Source organism: Hyperoodon ampullatus, assembly GCF_949752795.1.
Source record: "Hyperoodon ampullatus genome assembly, chromosome: 2".
In the NCBI taxonomy this organism is placed as follows: Eukaryota; Metazoa; Chordata; class Mammalia; order Artiodactyla; family Ziphiidae; genus Hyperoodon; species Hyperoodon ampullatus.
Window position 1 is genome coordinate 164,270,474 of NC_136915.1, and position 16,154 is coordinate 164,286,627.

General features: G+C 45.7%; 1 protein-coding gene across 1 annotated transcript in view; it reads right to left on the reverse strand.

Moving 5' to 3' along the window:
• Positions 1-12,825: 12,825 nt before the first annotated feature.
• PAPPA2 (pappalysin 2) overlaps positions 12,826-16,154 on the reverse strand; it is a gene marked incomplete at both ends in the record, with an annotated part of 293,177 nt that continues 289,848 nt past the window's right edge. The window contains 2 exons of the mRNA XM_079728440.1: positions 12,826-12,900; positions 15,069-15,167. Coding sequence (XP_079584566.1) covers positions 12,826-12,900; positions 15,069-15,167 — 174 coding nt within the window. The remainder of the gene's footprint in view (positions 12,901-15,068; positions 15,168-16,154) is intronic.

Sequence of the window (16,154 nt, forward strand, 5' to 3'; positions counted from 1 at the left end):
CAGCAGAACCGACAAACGAGACTCAGCGATCTTTACACGTCCACGTCTTGCTGCTTCATCCTGGCCATCAGCACAGCGTCAGTCCCTGCTGTGGAGAAGGCGTGGCTAGGGAGCTGGGCCTATGCACTTTCAAGGATTCTTGTGACGTGAGTTTATTGGCATGCATGGAAATGGAATTCCTCCCATGTCTGATCTCACTGACTTTTGTATCTCTACTGGCGTAAAAGTCATTCCCATCCTCCAGCCTGGTCGTATTCTCAGGCAGACCATTCCAGCTACGCAGATGTCTCTACAGTTCTAGAACGGAAGCGTTCAACCACACCCATGGATCTACTGTGTCTGCACCACGGTAACCCCTGACTAAGGTCAGTCTAAAGCACTTCAGATCTCTGGACCTTCCTCACTCTTGGGTATCAGACAGGGGAAGATGTTTTGATCCTCACCCTGTAGCCTCCATGTCCCTTGGCAACTAGGAAGGAATCTGAAGAGACCCACAGTAGAGGTGTTGGTGATGGAGCTGACTGGTGTGGGGCAAGAAGAGGGCAACATAAAGAAAGGGCATTTGGGGCTTCCCTGGTGGCGCAGTGGTTGAGAGTCCGCCTGCCGATGCAGGTTACACGGGTTCGTGCCCCGGTCTGGGAAGATCCCACATGCCGCGGAGCGGCTGGGCCCGTGAGCCATGGCCGCTGAGCCTGCATGTCCAGAGCCTGTGCTCCACAACGGGAGAGGCCACAGCAGTGAGAGGCCCGCATACTGAAAAAAAAAAAAAAAAAAAAAAAAAGGGCATTTGGCTGCCACAGCAATACCAGCAAACACTCAAAGGAGAGGGTGTAGCCCAGAACTTAACAAAGTGCCACTGGGTTTGAGCAGCCGCTGGAATGTCTGAGTGGAGCTTCATTCCTCCCCACAGAGCCTGGGCTGAGGCCATGAGCAAGGAGTGCCCTACCTCTCAGGACTCCTCAGGACGAAGACAGGCACGGAAAAGACGAGCTGAGCTCCCAGGTGTGGGTTTTCCTCTCCCCCGGGCACAGAATGGGGACCTCCCAGAAGAAATTTGGAAAACTCCACAAAGAGCCAAGAGAGACTTGATATACAAATTATTTTTTTTCCCCAAAAAATTCTGAGCTGGACATTCTTCAGGGTATGAGCAGCCACTTTGAAAGTTCTTCCCTGCAAAAGTTCACTTCTGTCTTTTCCTTTGCTGCCTGCCCTTCTCCAGCGTGGTATTCTCACTGTGGGCATGGACCTGGGATCTCAAAACCCTCACAGTTGGATCAAACAAGACAGATCTGTGGTGTGTGTTAGCAATGGGAATGGGCAGCAGTGGGTTGAAGAGGCAAGTCTGGAAAGACGCTGGCGCCAGGAGAGGTAAGACCACAAGGACAGTGAAGGGGTGGGACTGGCATGACTTGAAGAGCTGGAGTTGGGGAGCACACAAGAGCCTGAGGTCAAGGCGGGGTCTGTGTCAGAAGCCCAGTGCTTAGATGAGGCTTCACTAGCCAGGAGATTCATAAAATCCTGATAATAATGAGGTAGTGTGGACAACTGCCGGCCAAGTTGTTTATGAGGAAGGAGGCCTGGAACTCCCTTCTAGAGCCTGGAAAAGATATTGCCAGAATCTGATTTTGCCTTCACCTCCAGGTCCTGCCAGATTCAACCCTTCTCCAGACTCAACTCTTTCCTGTCCGATTTCCTCTTCCCCAAAGCCTTAACTAGCTTAGAGGAAACTCTTGTCTGGGCTATAGCATGAATGGAAACTGGAAACGAGCGGTGAGATTTTAAGTACACCTGAAATGGTAATAGGAAGGTACTGGCCACTTCAATGGAAAAGAAGGAAGGAAATTCTTTCACTAATAAGTATTTATTATTAATAAGTATTTATTGAACACCAGCCGTGCTATGGGAAAGACACTCACATGGAACACTTTGTATACCCAGTGCTTTCAAGGGTTACTAAGGTTACCCTATCGAGTGCTCATAATAGCCCTGCAAACATAAACTCATCCCCACTTTATAAATGGGCCCTAAAAGACTCATCTGCCCAACATCTCTTTGAACTGGGAGTCCACACTAGGTCTTCAGTCTGAGGTCCGTACTCTCCGAATGAGCAAGATGAATACATAAATGCCTACAATTTCTACCAAAGTTTACTTTGAGACAGTCAAGTCTTGATGCCTTGGTACCTCCAGGAATGTCATTTACATCTAGAGGAAACCTTGTTACTCTCCCCAAGCCACGATCCTTGCCTGGGGCCCTCTTTAAGTTGTGAAGGTAAATTGTCTAAAACTACAAGTAGTATGGGTGGATCCAGTTTGCTTATTCGTGAGTATACTGCCCAGGCAGAGCCCCAGGACATGCTCTGGCATCAACATGACCCTCTAAAATTGTGAATAAATTACATTTCTTGATGACATAGTTTAAACAATTTTTTCTTCCCCTTAATGCTTGGAATCAGGGTCACATTCTAACTATTTAATCTGGGGCCTCAAACTGGCACATAGCATGGCTTTAACTGAAATTATATTTAAAACATAGCCAAAGGTTCATAGAACACTTAATTGCATGTGAGCATGTGAGTGTGTGTATATGGGTGTGTGTGTGTGTGTGTGTGTGTGTGTGTGTGTGTGAGAGAGAGAGAGAGAGAGGGAGAGAGAGAGAGAGAGAGAGGGAGGAATACCCATTAGAATAATTCACATCCTAGGCCAGAAAGTATGTGGAAACTCAAAAGCCAGCCAGTCACCATCCCCACTACTTTGTTCCTTCTGTACCAGGGATACTTCTGTTGATCTCAGGTAATAATACTTATAATCACCATTTTAAAAGTGCCTCCATGGGGACTTCCCTGATGGCACAGTGGTTAAGAATCCGCCTGCCAATGCAGGGGACACGGGTTCGAGCCCTGGTCCAGGATGACCCCATATGCCACGGAGCAACTAAGCCCGTGTGCCACAACTACTGAGCCTGTGCTCTAGAGCCCGCATGCCGCAACTACTGAAGCCCACATGCCTAGAGCCCATGCTCCACAACAAGAGAAGCCACCGCAATGAGAAGCCCGCATACCGCAACGAAGGGTAGCCCCCGCTCGCCGCAACTAGAGAAAGCCCATGTGCATCAACGAAGACCCAACGCAACCAAAACTAAATAAATTTATAAAAAAGAGAAAGAAAAAAGTGCCTCCATGGAAGGCACTTCATGATTATTGCAGTGAATCTGCATGAAAATTCTCTAAGTTAGGAATTATCATTCCATTTTACAGATGGGAAAGTTGAGTCTTAAGCCATTAAATAACTTGCTCAAGGTCACTTCACTTTGTCTCAGGTCAGGTTGTCTCTTAGATTCTCAATCTTGACTAATCAACAGTTGCTACTTCTTCCTAATCCACGTGGACTACACATCTAAAACCAAAATGTGCACATCTTAGCTGAGCTAAAGCACACCTCAACATAAAACTGACCGACAAACCCTGAATTCAATGGTCAGCTTCAAAATGAGTCATTCTGAAACTATGCACTCACAACCCACAGTCTTCTGTGTTGGCCCTGTGTTATCCTTGCTCAGACTATTGTTAAAGAACCAGTCAAAGCATAAAACTCGAGTGTCCACAGACCCACCCACCCATCTCCAACCCCAAACACAACATCTTCTTTTCTTTTGATCCTCACATTCCCAAAATCAGGATTGGGATTCAGTTCAGCAAATTTTAAGGTTTTATTCAGGCAAGGCACTGTGCAAGGCAGTGTCAGAGATCGAAAATCAAGTAAGATGGTGTTTCTAGGGCCACAATGTAGAGATGTAAAGTTGGGTCTTGCCCGAGGCTGCCTGGTCCAGGGGGTGAATATGGCCAGAAATCCAGCCCGTGCTATACTTTTCAAGCCATGCTCTCTGACATTGGTTTGCTTTCACTCAGATGAAGGGGTGCTTTTCTTTATTTCTCAGAAAAGGTATCGAATGGTCTAGTGGAGCCCTGAGTTCACCTGGCATTGAATAGGAGGGAAAGACAAGAACACAGCTAACAAAACATCAGTCCACCAGATTGATGATCCTGGGAGAGGACAGTACGGAGCCATGGACACAGTAAATCTCATCAGATGGGGGAGGAAGCACAGCCTCACGGAACTGGAGGACACGAGAGGGGACTGGGAAATGAGCAGCTTTGGGGCATGTGGAGATGGAGGGAGGGCGTCCAGGTCCGGAAGCAGGAGCCTCAGGGGCTGTGGGCACATCCTCTCTGACTGGAAGGCGGGGGCAGGGGGTGGTGTGGGGCTGGGGAGGACCACTAGTTCGGAAGCAGCAGGAAGCCAGTGTAACAGGTTGGCTGTGCTGAGAGTGGTTTGATCCTTCAGGACAGGCACAGACACTGTGAGCTCCTTTCCCTGAGTCCCGGGTGACCGGACGAGAGGTGTGCTACAGGAGGAATGATGTGGAAGCCTCGTGCCAACGGACTGCGGGGGAAGAGACAGGAGAAGGGACCTGGCTGGGTGACGTTACCATGGCAGTTGAGGAGGTGATGGCAGCCCAAGCCGGGGTGAGAGGAAGGCAAACCGAAAGGAGGAGGATGGATGTGAGAGTGAGGAAGCAGAGGCGATGGATTATGTGCAGGTACAGAGAAACTGGTGTGGGAAACAACTTCCCTCCAAGTAAAAGCCAGAGTCCTTACCGCAGCTAAGGAGACCTTCTGTGACCCTCCCCATCCCCCAGCCCTCTCTGCCCTCACCTGCTTCCCTCGTTCTGCTCTTCTGCAGACACACTAAGCTCTCTCCCACCTCACTTCTGCTGCTCCCTGTTCTGGCTGACTCTCCCCCCAGGTATTCACGGGGCAGCTGACTTCCTGCTGTTGAGAAGCATTCACAGACCTTCCCTATAGAAACTAGCACCTCCCCACCCCGGACCCTCTTTACCCCACTTACTGCACCTTAGTTTTCTTTGTAACACTCTTCATATATAGTCTGTCTCCACCAATGTCTTTCCAAATAAGGAGCTTTGTTTTGTTCACTGCCGTATCCCTAGCACCTGGCACAGAATAGGTGCTCAATAAATATTTATTGATCTCACCAGCTATTTGGGTATTTTTTTGCTTCACTCAAGTCAGAACAGTCCAGATATAAAATGTGTAGCCCTGGGAGACAGTGATTTCCTTAATACTAGACTGATTCACAATTAGGCAGGACAACCCGTGGTAGGAAACGTTATGTGAATAATTCAGTCTCTTGGAGACCCTTTCAAGCCTGAGAACCTATAAATCTAAGTACTGTGCTTTATGTGTGTGGTTTCCCCAGAGAGGGAGTGTTCTTTAGAGCATAGAGGGTTAATACATAGACCCTAGAACCAGACCCTAAGGGTCTAAATCAGGGCTCTGCCACTTATTAGCTGTGCCACCTTGGGCATTTCTGTACCTCTCTGAATACTTATGTCTCATCTTTAAGTGTTTCACTGCTCCTCAGTCACGGTCTGACTTCTCAAAGTTAAGGCCCCTTTAGCAGGTTACCTGGCAAAGTAGAGAAGTCAAGAGCAGTGTTGAGTTCACGAGCACTATTTCCTAGGACATTTGCAGAAACTGTAGGAACTCTTACAGATCATTCTAAAGGCTATTGATTCACTACCAACAAAATCATTCCTTGGAAATTATTTGTGTCCTAACACAACTTGGCTTTACTATTCAGAAAGCACTCCGAACCGCACATGTCGAGTTGTGATATGGGAACTTTCTTGAGCTCTGAGAGCCTTTTGTGAGATTTAAATAAGTGACTTCTCAGAGTACAAATATTTTTTACAAAGCAGCTGCCTTCAGATAGCAGTTATCTCATGGAGAGGAAAGGCAAATTGATACAACATGATTGGCAGTCATTAAAAAGTCAATACTCTCCTTTGATTTATTTATTTTCTGCATTTGAATAAGTGACTTTTGTGTGGACAAAGACAAGACAAAGGAAGCTTGTCTATATTAAATTATCCTGAGAAGAAAATTTGATTTGAAGAACACTAGCAAATTGTAGTTGGTCTGTACTATCTTTCAGGGCTTGGGAATGTTTTTATTATACTGATTTGGAATGTTAACCAGATTTGACTTGTAGATCCTTTTTTTTTTTTTTTTTTTTTGCGGTACGTGGGCCTCTCACTGTTGTGGCCTCTCCCGCTGCAGAGCACAGGCTCCGGACGCGCAGGCTCAGTGGCCATGGCTCACGGGCCCAGCCGCTCCGCAGCATGTGGGATCTTCGCGGACCGGGGCACAAACCCGTGTCCCCTGCATCGGCAGGCGGACTCTCAACCACTGCGCCACCAGGGAAGCGCTGTAGATCCTTTTAAGAATGGACTCTGCCATTGTCACACCAGTACTTACTAACACTTGGCAATGTAACCCGAGGATCTAGTGGCAGGATCAAGGGGAAAACAAACAAAAAAAGGGATCATCAGCAAATCACGCACACTTGAAAACAATCATTATTTTTGAATGAGTCTTAACTTTGTTCCAAATACCCAGTGCATGCGTAGGTTTTATGGGTGTGGACATATATTACAAGATACAAGATTCTTATCACCATCCCTTTTTCTGAGCCAACCGTTGAGCAAACGGAAACGTTATCGGTCCGGAACCAGTGGTCTTCTTGGGGTGACATAAAAAGAGATGACCCAAAGCCAGATCCAGAGATGCCCTGGAGTTATTTATAAGTGAAAAGCCATATTACCCTCCTGCCATCCTGAGCCCCTCAACATCTGATTGGCCGGAATCTTAGAGTAGTGAGTCTCCCAGCTGACGGGTGACTCATCATGTCATTTAAGTTTGTCAGTCAATGGAAACCAGAGGTCCAAAGTCTCTCTCCAGGACTCTCCCTGGGGAAACTATTAGGGAGAAGGCAGCCTTGCCAGATGTCTCAGTCCAGCTGGCCTAACGGGCATGTGCAGGGCACCTGCTTATACTCAGGGCCTGGCATGAGCAGAGGGCCCTGGAACGATTCTCTAGGTTTGCTGTCAGTTTTCCTACCATAAGCTACTAAGAAAGCCACCGGTAAACCAATGAGCACCTTGAAATATAAACAAGTAAAAAGACATTTAACTTTCCCATTTCAGCTGGGAAAATCTGAGTTCATTCTGGGTCTAGTGGGCTGGACTTCATGTAGTGGAAAGCACATCACATTTGGAGACAGAAAAGTCGGATTCCCATCCCAGCCTGCACTTAGTAATATGAACTTAAATTTTTCAATGGCCTCTCTAATACACAGTTTCCGCATCTGTAAAATGGAAAAAAAAAACAAAAAACAAGAAACAAAAACTTCTGCTTAACCCACGGGTAGCAATAAAGCATATGAAGGTACTTTGCAAAAAGCCATAAAGAAAATGTCAGGTAACATTATTTTTACTCTCAGAAGTTTATTTCTAGTCACACACCCCCTCTCAAGTTCCAGGCTCACATTTCTAACTATCTATTCCTCAGGCCTTCCCCAATGGCTCATACATGTACTGAGATAACCACCTGGCCCTTCTGGCAGCCAGGTGGTGCCCAGCAGGGCCAAACACACTGGCAAACTGCCCCCAGCTGCAGAAGCCTCCTCCAGCTTGCTAAATACTGCTTTAGATGAAATTTCCAACGAATTATCTATCTGGCTTTTTTTTTTTTTTTTGCGGTACGCGGGCCTCTCACTGTTGTGGCCACTCCCGTTGCGGAGCACAGACTCCAGACGCGCAGGCTCAGCGGCCATGGCTCACGGGCCTAGCCGCTCCGCGGCATGTGGGATCTTCCTGGACCGGGGGTGCGAACCTGTGTCCCCTGCATTGGCAGGCGGACTCTCAACCACTGAGCCACCAGGGAAGCCCTCTATCTGGCTTTTAAACTGATTTTATCAAAAAGCAAAGACACGCTCTTTCTTCAGAAGCTTACTCCTCCTGGCTTCCCTTTTCTGTCAGTGATGATAACCTTTATGGGTATAAAGACTGCCAACAAACACATGAAAGAATGCTCAACATTTTTAACCATTAGAGAAATGCAAATCAAAACTACAATGAGATATCATCTCACACCAGTCAGAATGGCCATCATCAAAAAATCTAGAAACAATAAATGCTGGAGAGGGTGTGGAAAAAAGGGAACACTTGCACTGCTGGTGGGAATGTGAATTGGTACAGCCACTATGGAGAACAGTATGGAGGTTCCTTAAAAAACTACAAATAGAACTACCATATGACCCAGCAATCCCACTACTGGGCATATGCCCTGAGAAAACCATAATTCAAAAAGAGTCATGTAGCAAAATGTTCACTGCAGCCCTATTTACAATAGCCCGGAGATGGAAACAACCCAAGTGTCCATCATCGGATGAATGGATAAAGAAGATGTGGCACATATATACAATGGAATATTACTCAGCCATAAGAAATTGAGCTATTTGTAATGAGGTGGATAGACCTAGAGTCTGTCATACAGAGTGAAGTAAGTCAGAAAGAGAAAGACAAATACCGTATGCTAACACATATATATATGGAATTTAAGAAGAAAAAAAATGTCGTGAAGAACCTAGGGGTAAGACACGAATAAAGACACAGACCTACTAGAGAATGGACTTGAGGATATGGGGAGGGGGAAGGGTAAGCTGTGACAAAGCGAGAGAGAGGCATGGACATATATACACTACCAAACGTAAGGTAGCTAGCTAGTGGGAAGCAGCCGCATAGCACAGGGAGATCAGCTCTGTGCTTTGTGACCGCCGGGAGGGGTGGGATAGGGAGGGTGGGAGGGAGACGCAAGAGGGAGGGGATATGGGAACATATGTATAACTGATTCACTTTGTTATAAAGCAGAAACTAACACACCATTGTTAAGCAATTATACTCCAATAAAGATGTAAAAAAAAAAAAAAGATAACACAGAGTCATTGTCTTTGACATCTCTCTCCACTTCTCCTTTGCCTTTTCCCATCCTATCAACCATCATTTTTCTTTTCCTTCTTATATCTATCTTGGTGTCTCACAGAACCAGGCTTGACTCTAGTGCCAGGCATATGACCTTAAAGAACTTTCTTTACACACTGACACTTGGTGTCCACATCTGTGAAATGAAATAGTGGAAGTTGCAGCTCTGTTTGTGAGGATTAAATCAGACTGCGTTTGCCAAATGCAGGGCATATGTGAGCTGAGTTCTACCTTCTAGCTAAGTTGGATGCCCCAGGGACGTCTGCTATCACCCAGCCTTTTCCCCTTCCTGCTTCCATAGGGTCAACCCTGTTCTTCACTTTGCCTGGACTCTTCTCTCCCCGTTTCCCATTTCTGCCTGTCAAGCTCATATGCATCCTTCATGGACTATCTTTCAAATACTCCCTGCCTTTGGCATCCAGAGGTGACGCTACTGCCTCTGGACTGTAAATGATTCTTGCATTTTATTCTTACAACTCATGAGGCACTTGACATGACTACTGTGTACTCTGCTTTTGTATATGTCATCTCTTCTTGTGAACTTTCATGTTTATCTTCCTTATGCATACCATTTACTTAATAAACAGTTTTCAAGTGACTGAAAAGAATCATCAGTCAATCAATGATGGATGTCCAGACCTGAAACGAGCGAATGAAGTGCTCGAGCAATGTGGAAGTGATGGAATGATTTAAACGAAGAATAAGACACCAAAGACACTCCCCATTTTGTGTGCTGATTTTTTAATGAACATTTTATAATCTTACAAAATAACTGGCTGTAGCTGTTTTACGTTACAATACAGTAGATAGCTCCCTTCACTGTGTTCCCAATCAAGCCAGCCCCTTGGGATGCCAACTGACACACTCAATAGTGATCTCACAGAGGAGAGGACATGCCAAATCCAATGCCTTGTAATGGGGGGAAGGAAAAGAGAGGATCAAGAATAGCTCTTTACTTTCATGTACAAGTTTGCCAGCTGACCATTCTCCTCACTCTGCCCTCTCATCTCTCTGGTTGGAAACTGTCACACTGATCATCAGAGTCATCCAGCCCTAGGCAACCTGGACCCCAGAGCTCCTAGTTACTGGGAAAAAGAAGCAGAGAAGTGATTTTGGAACAAGGAAACAAATGGAAGAGCCTCTGGGAGAGGCCCTCTGTGGCCCCATGTATGGGGAAGAGCAGCAGAATGCAGACCACCACATGGAGTGAGTGTGAGTTAATATCCACTGGGGATTTGTGGCCGTGGTGTCTTAGAGCTTCAACTTTACTAGTGACCTGAGGAGCTCGAAGCACTAGGCTCCAGGGACAAAGGCTGGAAGAACCTGCCATCTATGAATGGCCAGGACTGACTTGGGCTGGGCAGCCTGTAGCCTGAAAGGCTTTCCACACACCCCCAGAACCCTCCTCTCACCTTCCCAGGGCAGCGATGGAGTGCAGATGTTGCCAACAGAGAATGAAATATTTTAAAACGAAGTACGAAAGAGAAATGTTCTCACTGTAACTCCTTTGGGAAGACTGAGCCCAGATCCATGCTGGCATGAACCGCAGGCTCCGTATTCCTGGGGCTTGGGGTGGGAGGGGGTGGGGGGGTGGATGTAGCCTTCCTGAGCTGGGCGAGGCCCAGGATAACTCTCAAGCTCAGACATGGCAGGAGTCCCCTGCATGGAGTTTGACATGCTTCAAGAAATTTGGATAACCATCTTACCACTGTTTTAAAATGAAGAATCTAAACTTTTCTACTGTCCTTTCCAAATTGAAGCCTACCAGAATCCCAGAAATAAATATTCTCTTCTTGGGGGCACTAAATGTGAACCCGGATAAGGAAGAGTAGGTATCTAGGCTATTGTTTCCATTACGGCTGGAAATACAGAGAACAAGAGTATTTTGGATGGGCAGACTCTGGTCTTTCCCTTCCCCAGTGACCTTGCCACCCTCATTTCAGATCCCCACAGATAAATATGTGTAATCCCCTTCTCCTTTTTATTCCACTCCAGAATGTTGTTCTTTCCTACGTGAAGTCTGGCTCAAGATAGTGGGGGAAGTATTCCTTCTTTCTATTGATATTTGCACAGCCATTGCTTTCAGCATTGATGGGAAGAATAGAAAACTGTGGTCGGAGCCAAAGAGAAGGCGATCCAGGGAGACTAAGGCTGCCCTTGAACTTTTGCCTGTTCTTCCCTTCCTGAGATGATAAACTGGGGTGTTGAACAAGAAACTAGCTCCTTACTTTCTTTCTCCAAGGCCTAATCCATAAATCGTCACTAAAAAACAACTGCAGTAGACCACATGCAAAATGAGTCAGCCCAGGACATAAACAGAGGCAGGTTAACGTGGTCATTTCACATACAGTCCATCTATCGAGCAAGAAAGGGTAACAACGACAAAATGGACCCTAAGCAGTTGAAATTCTTCTCTCTCCCCACAGAGTGTCACCCTTGCTCCATGTTATTTTCAGAGCTTGCTCAAAGTGCTCTCTCTGGGACACAGATTTGACACGTCACACTTGAAGAGAATTTACCTCCGAGTCTGCATTGTTCAAAAGATCCCCTTTGGTCTGCTGTGGAGACTCCGCACAAGGCTGAGTCTCCTTGACTCAATTCATCCTCCAGCCCTGGGCTCTGATTTACCCTGACTTCTCCCCTGTCTACAGCCTCCCGCAGCTCCTCCAAACCTGCCTGTTCTTCAGTTTCCTCCACCTTTCCCCGATGTCATTTCCATGACATTTTTCCCCCAGAAAGTCAACAACAGGTCATGTGGCTGTGAATGATGGCCAGGCTTGGAGACTTAGAAAAAGGGAGACCACAGGCCAAGTGTGAGGAACGCGTGAGTTCCTGTAATCCTGGTGATGGGAGAGGGAGCCTACATACAGACTTGTTGACTGAGTGACTGGCTGAGAGCCACACTTGGAACAGGCACCTGTAGAAGTGCAGAAAATCCTGGGCCTCACCAACTGCAACGCAGAGTTCCAAGAACTGAAGAGAATGTATTCGTTTTGGATGGATACTCAAGAACCATAGTCTAGTTTTCCTGGACCCATCACCAATGGACAGCCCCACCCACCTTTCCATGCCCTTTAGTAGTATCATTCCAAGCCCCCATCTCCTCTAACTGGGCTCGGCTCCCAGTTCAGAAAAAGATGATTAGCTGACACGTGATCATCAAAAACTCCATCTAATCTCTCTCTTTCCTTCCCCAGTTCCCTCTCAGCCTGCCAATCCCTAGGAATAGAAAGATGGCAGAAGAACTTGTCTTTTGGTCCTCAAACCCTCAGCATTCATTTTGGATGTGAACTTCACAGCAGCATGTGTGGAACAATGGATAATTTTTAGCTTAGTAGACAGCAAAAAATATAATATATATAATATATTTATATCATTATGTTTAAATACTTATAAAGAATTAATAACTAACCTCATTATTACTAAGGGAGACTACACAAAGAAAGGGAGAGAGCCAGTTTAGATTAGACGAGCCCTGAAAGATGGCCATCCATTCAAAATGGGTATTAGCAGAGTGTCCCTGGCAACTTCTCTTCTAGTATTTTGGTATTGGTTTACAAGTTGGGTGGGGCTGAATAGTTGGCAGGGTGTAGAGTGGGGAACAGGGCAAGAGTTGAGGATGGGTTTTGATAGCATATAAATGGGGAAGGAGGGTCCTTGTATATATATCATACTTCTCTTTCCACTTTAAATCAACTTCCTCTTTGAAGAAACGTTTGCCTATGATTCTTCCTTACTTGGGCTACTTGATGCAATAGTGGGCACCTATAAACGTCCTCTTGCATTTCTTATAGGATCCTTCGTGTTCTTCTTCCTTCCTTCATTTCATGACCTTTCTTCTTCATTCATCTTTTGTTTCCTTTTGTGGAGGCCTCTGATTCTTACTGCCTCCAGGGCAGTGGAAGGAGGGGCTTGATCCCACAGTCACAGGTTTTCTTCCGCCTTGGGGTCTCGGCAGGTGCATTCATCCAGATCACAGTCAGCAGCAAATGGAATGACCTAGGAGAAATCAAAAAGAAGTTGAAATCACTCATGTTTGCACCAAGCACCGCACTGTCAACCAGCTTTTGCTTTTTTTCTCACTTGGTCCCAGGGGAAGTGTGGGATTGCGTGTTAGTATCACAGAATTGAAATTAACACTCAGTTCTTTCACTTACACACCATGTCTCCTTAGGCAAGGTAAACCTTCCTTGCTTCACTTTCTTTATATATAAAGTGGGAGGACAACAGCAACTACCCAAGAGGGTGTTAGTGTAGTTTAAATAAGATGATGGATATGAAACACACATTTCCAGGCACCTCTAAGATCTGTTACTACTACTTCTAATATTACCACTAATGTTCAAAACTACTGCTGTTAATGTTTTTGTTGTTATTATCAATCTTCACAAAATCTTTGTAAAGTAGGTAAGATGAATGTTAGTATTTTCTTCTTACAGGGAAGGTCAAGAGAGGTAGGGTGACTTAACTCAAGGTCATGACACTACCTGGAAAACCAAGGCTCTATTACCTAGCTCTATGTCTTCTACTTTTTTGATGTTCTTGGGGCCATAGAATCATCTCTTCTATCTTCATAAGCTTGAGGTTTTGCCCTTCTTGAACCCAGGATGTACTTTGGCTTGGTGAAACAATGCATCTCTCTATCCATTGTTTGTGGCTGGATTGCCTTCCTGCTATGTAATTATCCCTCCTCCAGGTCAGAGATGGTCCAGCAAAAGTTGCTCTCTTCCTGCTTGCACTGCTACCAACAGATAATCATACTTTTTGAGTGTCCATAATTAGCTTCAAAGAGAATTGGGCATTCAGGAGACATGATGTAAAAGTGGTAAAGATTCTGCTCTTTGGGCATGGATAGTCAAATGAAACAACAATAGATCAGCATATTATTTAATAGTCCAAGTACACTGAAGAGATAGGCTGGGTGACTGGGCAAGTGGGCTGGAGAACGGGTGGAGGGGTTTGAGGAAATTTCCCAGCATATTTTCACATATGAATTAAATGTAATTTAGGAGTCAACAGGGGTGAAATGCTTTTTCAATCCTGATTCATGTGTATACTGGCCACAGGCACCAAAATCCATTAAAGAAAAACCCTACATCTGCTGAGTGTGAGATGGGGAGAGAATTGATTGCTTTCTTCCGAAGTGGTTATGCCTTCCTGAGTAGAAATGGGATCCTTGACCAGTTACTTTCTTCAAGTGAGACCAGGAACTAGTTGGCACGATGTCTGACCTGCAATCCAAGCTCTTGATCTGTTTCTCATGGTTTGGGATTTGCTGGTTTTTAGAGCAAAAGAGGGCCAAATTGAACAGTGATACAAAAGTCCCTGAGCTCTCTGCACTAAATAAGTTAATTCATGTCAGTGGTAAGAACAATGCCTGACACAGAGTGAGCCATCAGTAAATATTACCCATTAGGAGGAGTATTCAGGTCTGTGTAGAGGTAATCATGCAGACGTGACTTTATTGTGGAGACACGTACAAGGAAGGAAACATTCTTGTGTATTTCTGATTCATCAGATCGGCCAACTAGCGTCAGTTATCTTTGGAGCTCTTGGGTTTTCATCCATATTATTCCAAATTTTCAGCCTATTCAATTTTATAGGCTTAGCTTAAGCATATCTTCTATTTTAATAGAGTCCAGAGCAACAGGATAAAAGGCATCATCAAGAAAAGGGCTACTGCTCAGGATACAGCGGGGGATTGCTCCAGGTAGCTTGTGGTGGCTGCTCAACATACACCTGCAATGTGCTTGTATTTCACTTTATAGGATTATTCATTTAGCTGTGAAGTTTAATAATAAGTGGATACCACTTCATGGATAATCCTGCCTCTCCAAGGAGTGGAAGCCATTTTTCCCTACCTACAGAAACTTTTCCTGGACAATGATAAGCAGGTGGGAGTCTTTGAGCAGCAGAAGCATGGCTTTTCTCTAGCAGTTACAGAACTGACAATGAGAGACTAGTGTTTTCTAACAACCTATCCTAAAATTACTATCCTTAATCCTGTCACTGTAGAAGCTCCAATGTTTGTTCATTATCATTCCCTCTTCTTGACTGTTGAAGAAAAACAAATTATGATGCACCATGAAGGAGAGCTAGCCAAAGGTCCTGCCTCTATTCCTGGAGCTACTACCCTCTCCCTCCCACTCCCAGGTGCCCTCACTCACCTTCTTGGAGGAGAGCGTGGAAGAGCAGCAGTCTCCCCCATCATAGTGGCAGTAGGCCCGGTTGTTGATGGTATCACACCAACCATCTGCTTGGAAAGGCTGGTAAGGGGGTAGCATGTCAGGGTCGAAGTACAACTTCACTCTGCTTCACCCTATTCTCCCACTCATCCCACCCCCAACATAATCCATGGAACTCGAGACATTATTATGAGAGAGCACCAAAGGGGCAGGGTAAAAACTGACCCAACATTCTCAAGAAGTTGAAAAGTCTCAAGATAAGACCATTGGATCAAAGGAATTGTCAAATTTCACAACCAGTGTCTGCTCCTGGCCTACTCTAGGGACCAGAATGGTTCATTTAATTCCTTGATCAACTTTTTCACCTTCTCGTAATAGTAGGTCTTTACGTCATTAGGTAGGTTACAAAATATTTTCACACATGTTAACTCTGTTGATCATCAGGAAAACCTGTGCATCAGGCAGGTTTGGCTTTAAAAGTTCCATTTTAGGGGGCTTCCCTGGTGACGCAGTGGTTGAGAGTCCGCCTGCCGATGCAGGGGACGCAGGTTCGTGCCCCGGTCTGGGAAGATTCCACATGCCGTGGAGCGGCTGGGCCCGTGAACCATGGCCGCTGAGCCTGCGCGTCCGGAGACTGCGCGTCCGGAGCCTGTGCTCCGCAACGGGAGAGGCCACAACAGTGAGAGGCCCGCGTAACGCAAAAAAAAAAAAAAAAAGAGTCCCATTTTATCAGTGAGGAAATGGGGATAAACAGACATGACAAAAATTACTCAAGGTCACACAGCTAGGTCAAGCAGAGTTTAGGATTAGAAGTCATGTATCTTGATATTTTGCTGCTTCTCACAGATTAAGGACCATAACCTCCATCTCTTCTGGTACTTGTACTTAGAGACCCTAATAGTCCTGGGTTGCTATAGACTCAAATGGTGTTTGTCCAGAATGCAGTGGTCCTAGGGTTTGGGACACCAGTGCTGGAACACAAATCATCCCACGTGTACAGCTACTTCATGCACAGCAGGTAGACACAGGGTTAGAGCAGAGGAAGCCAAATGGTTTCCGTCTACTCCT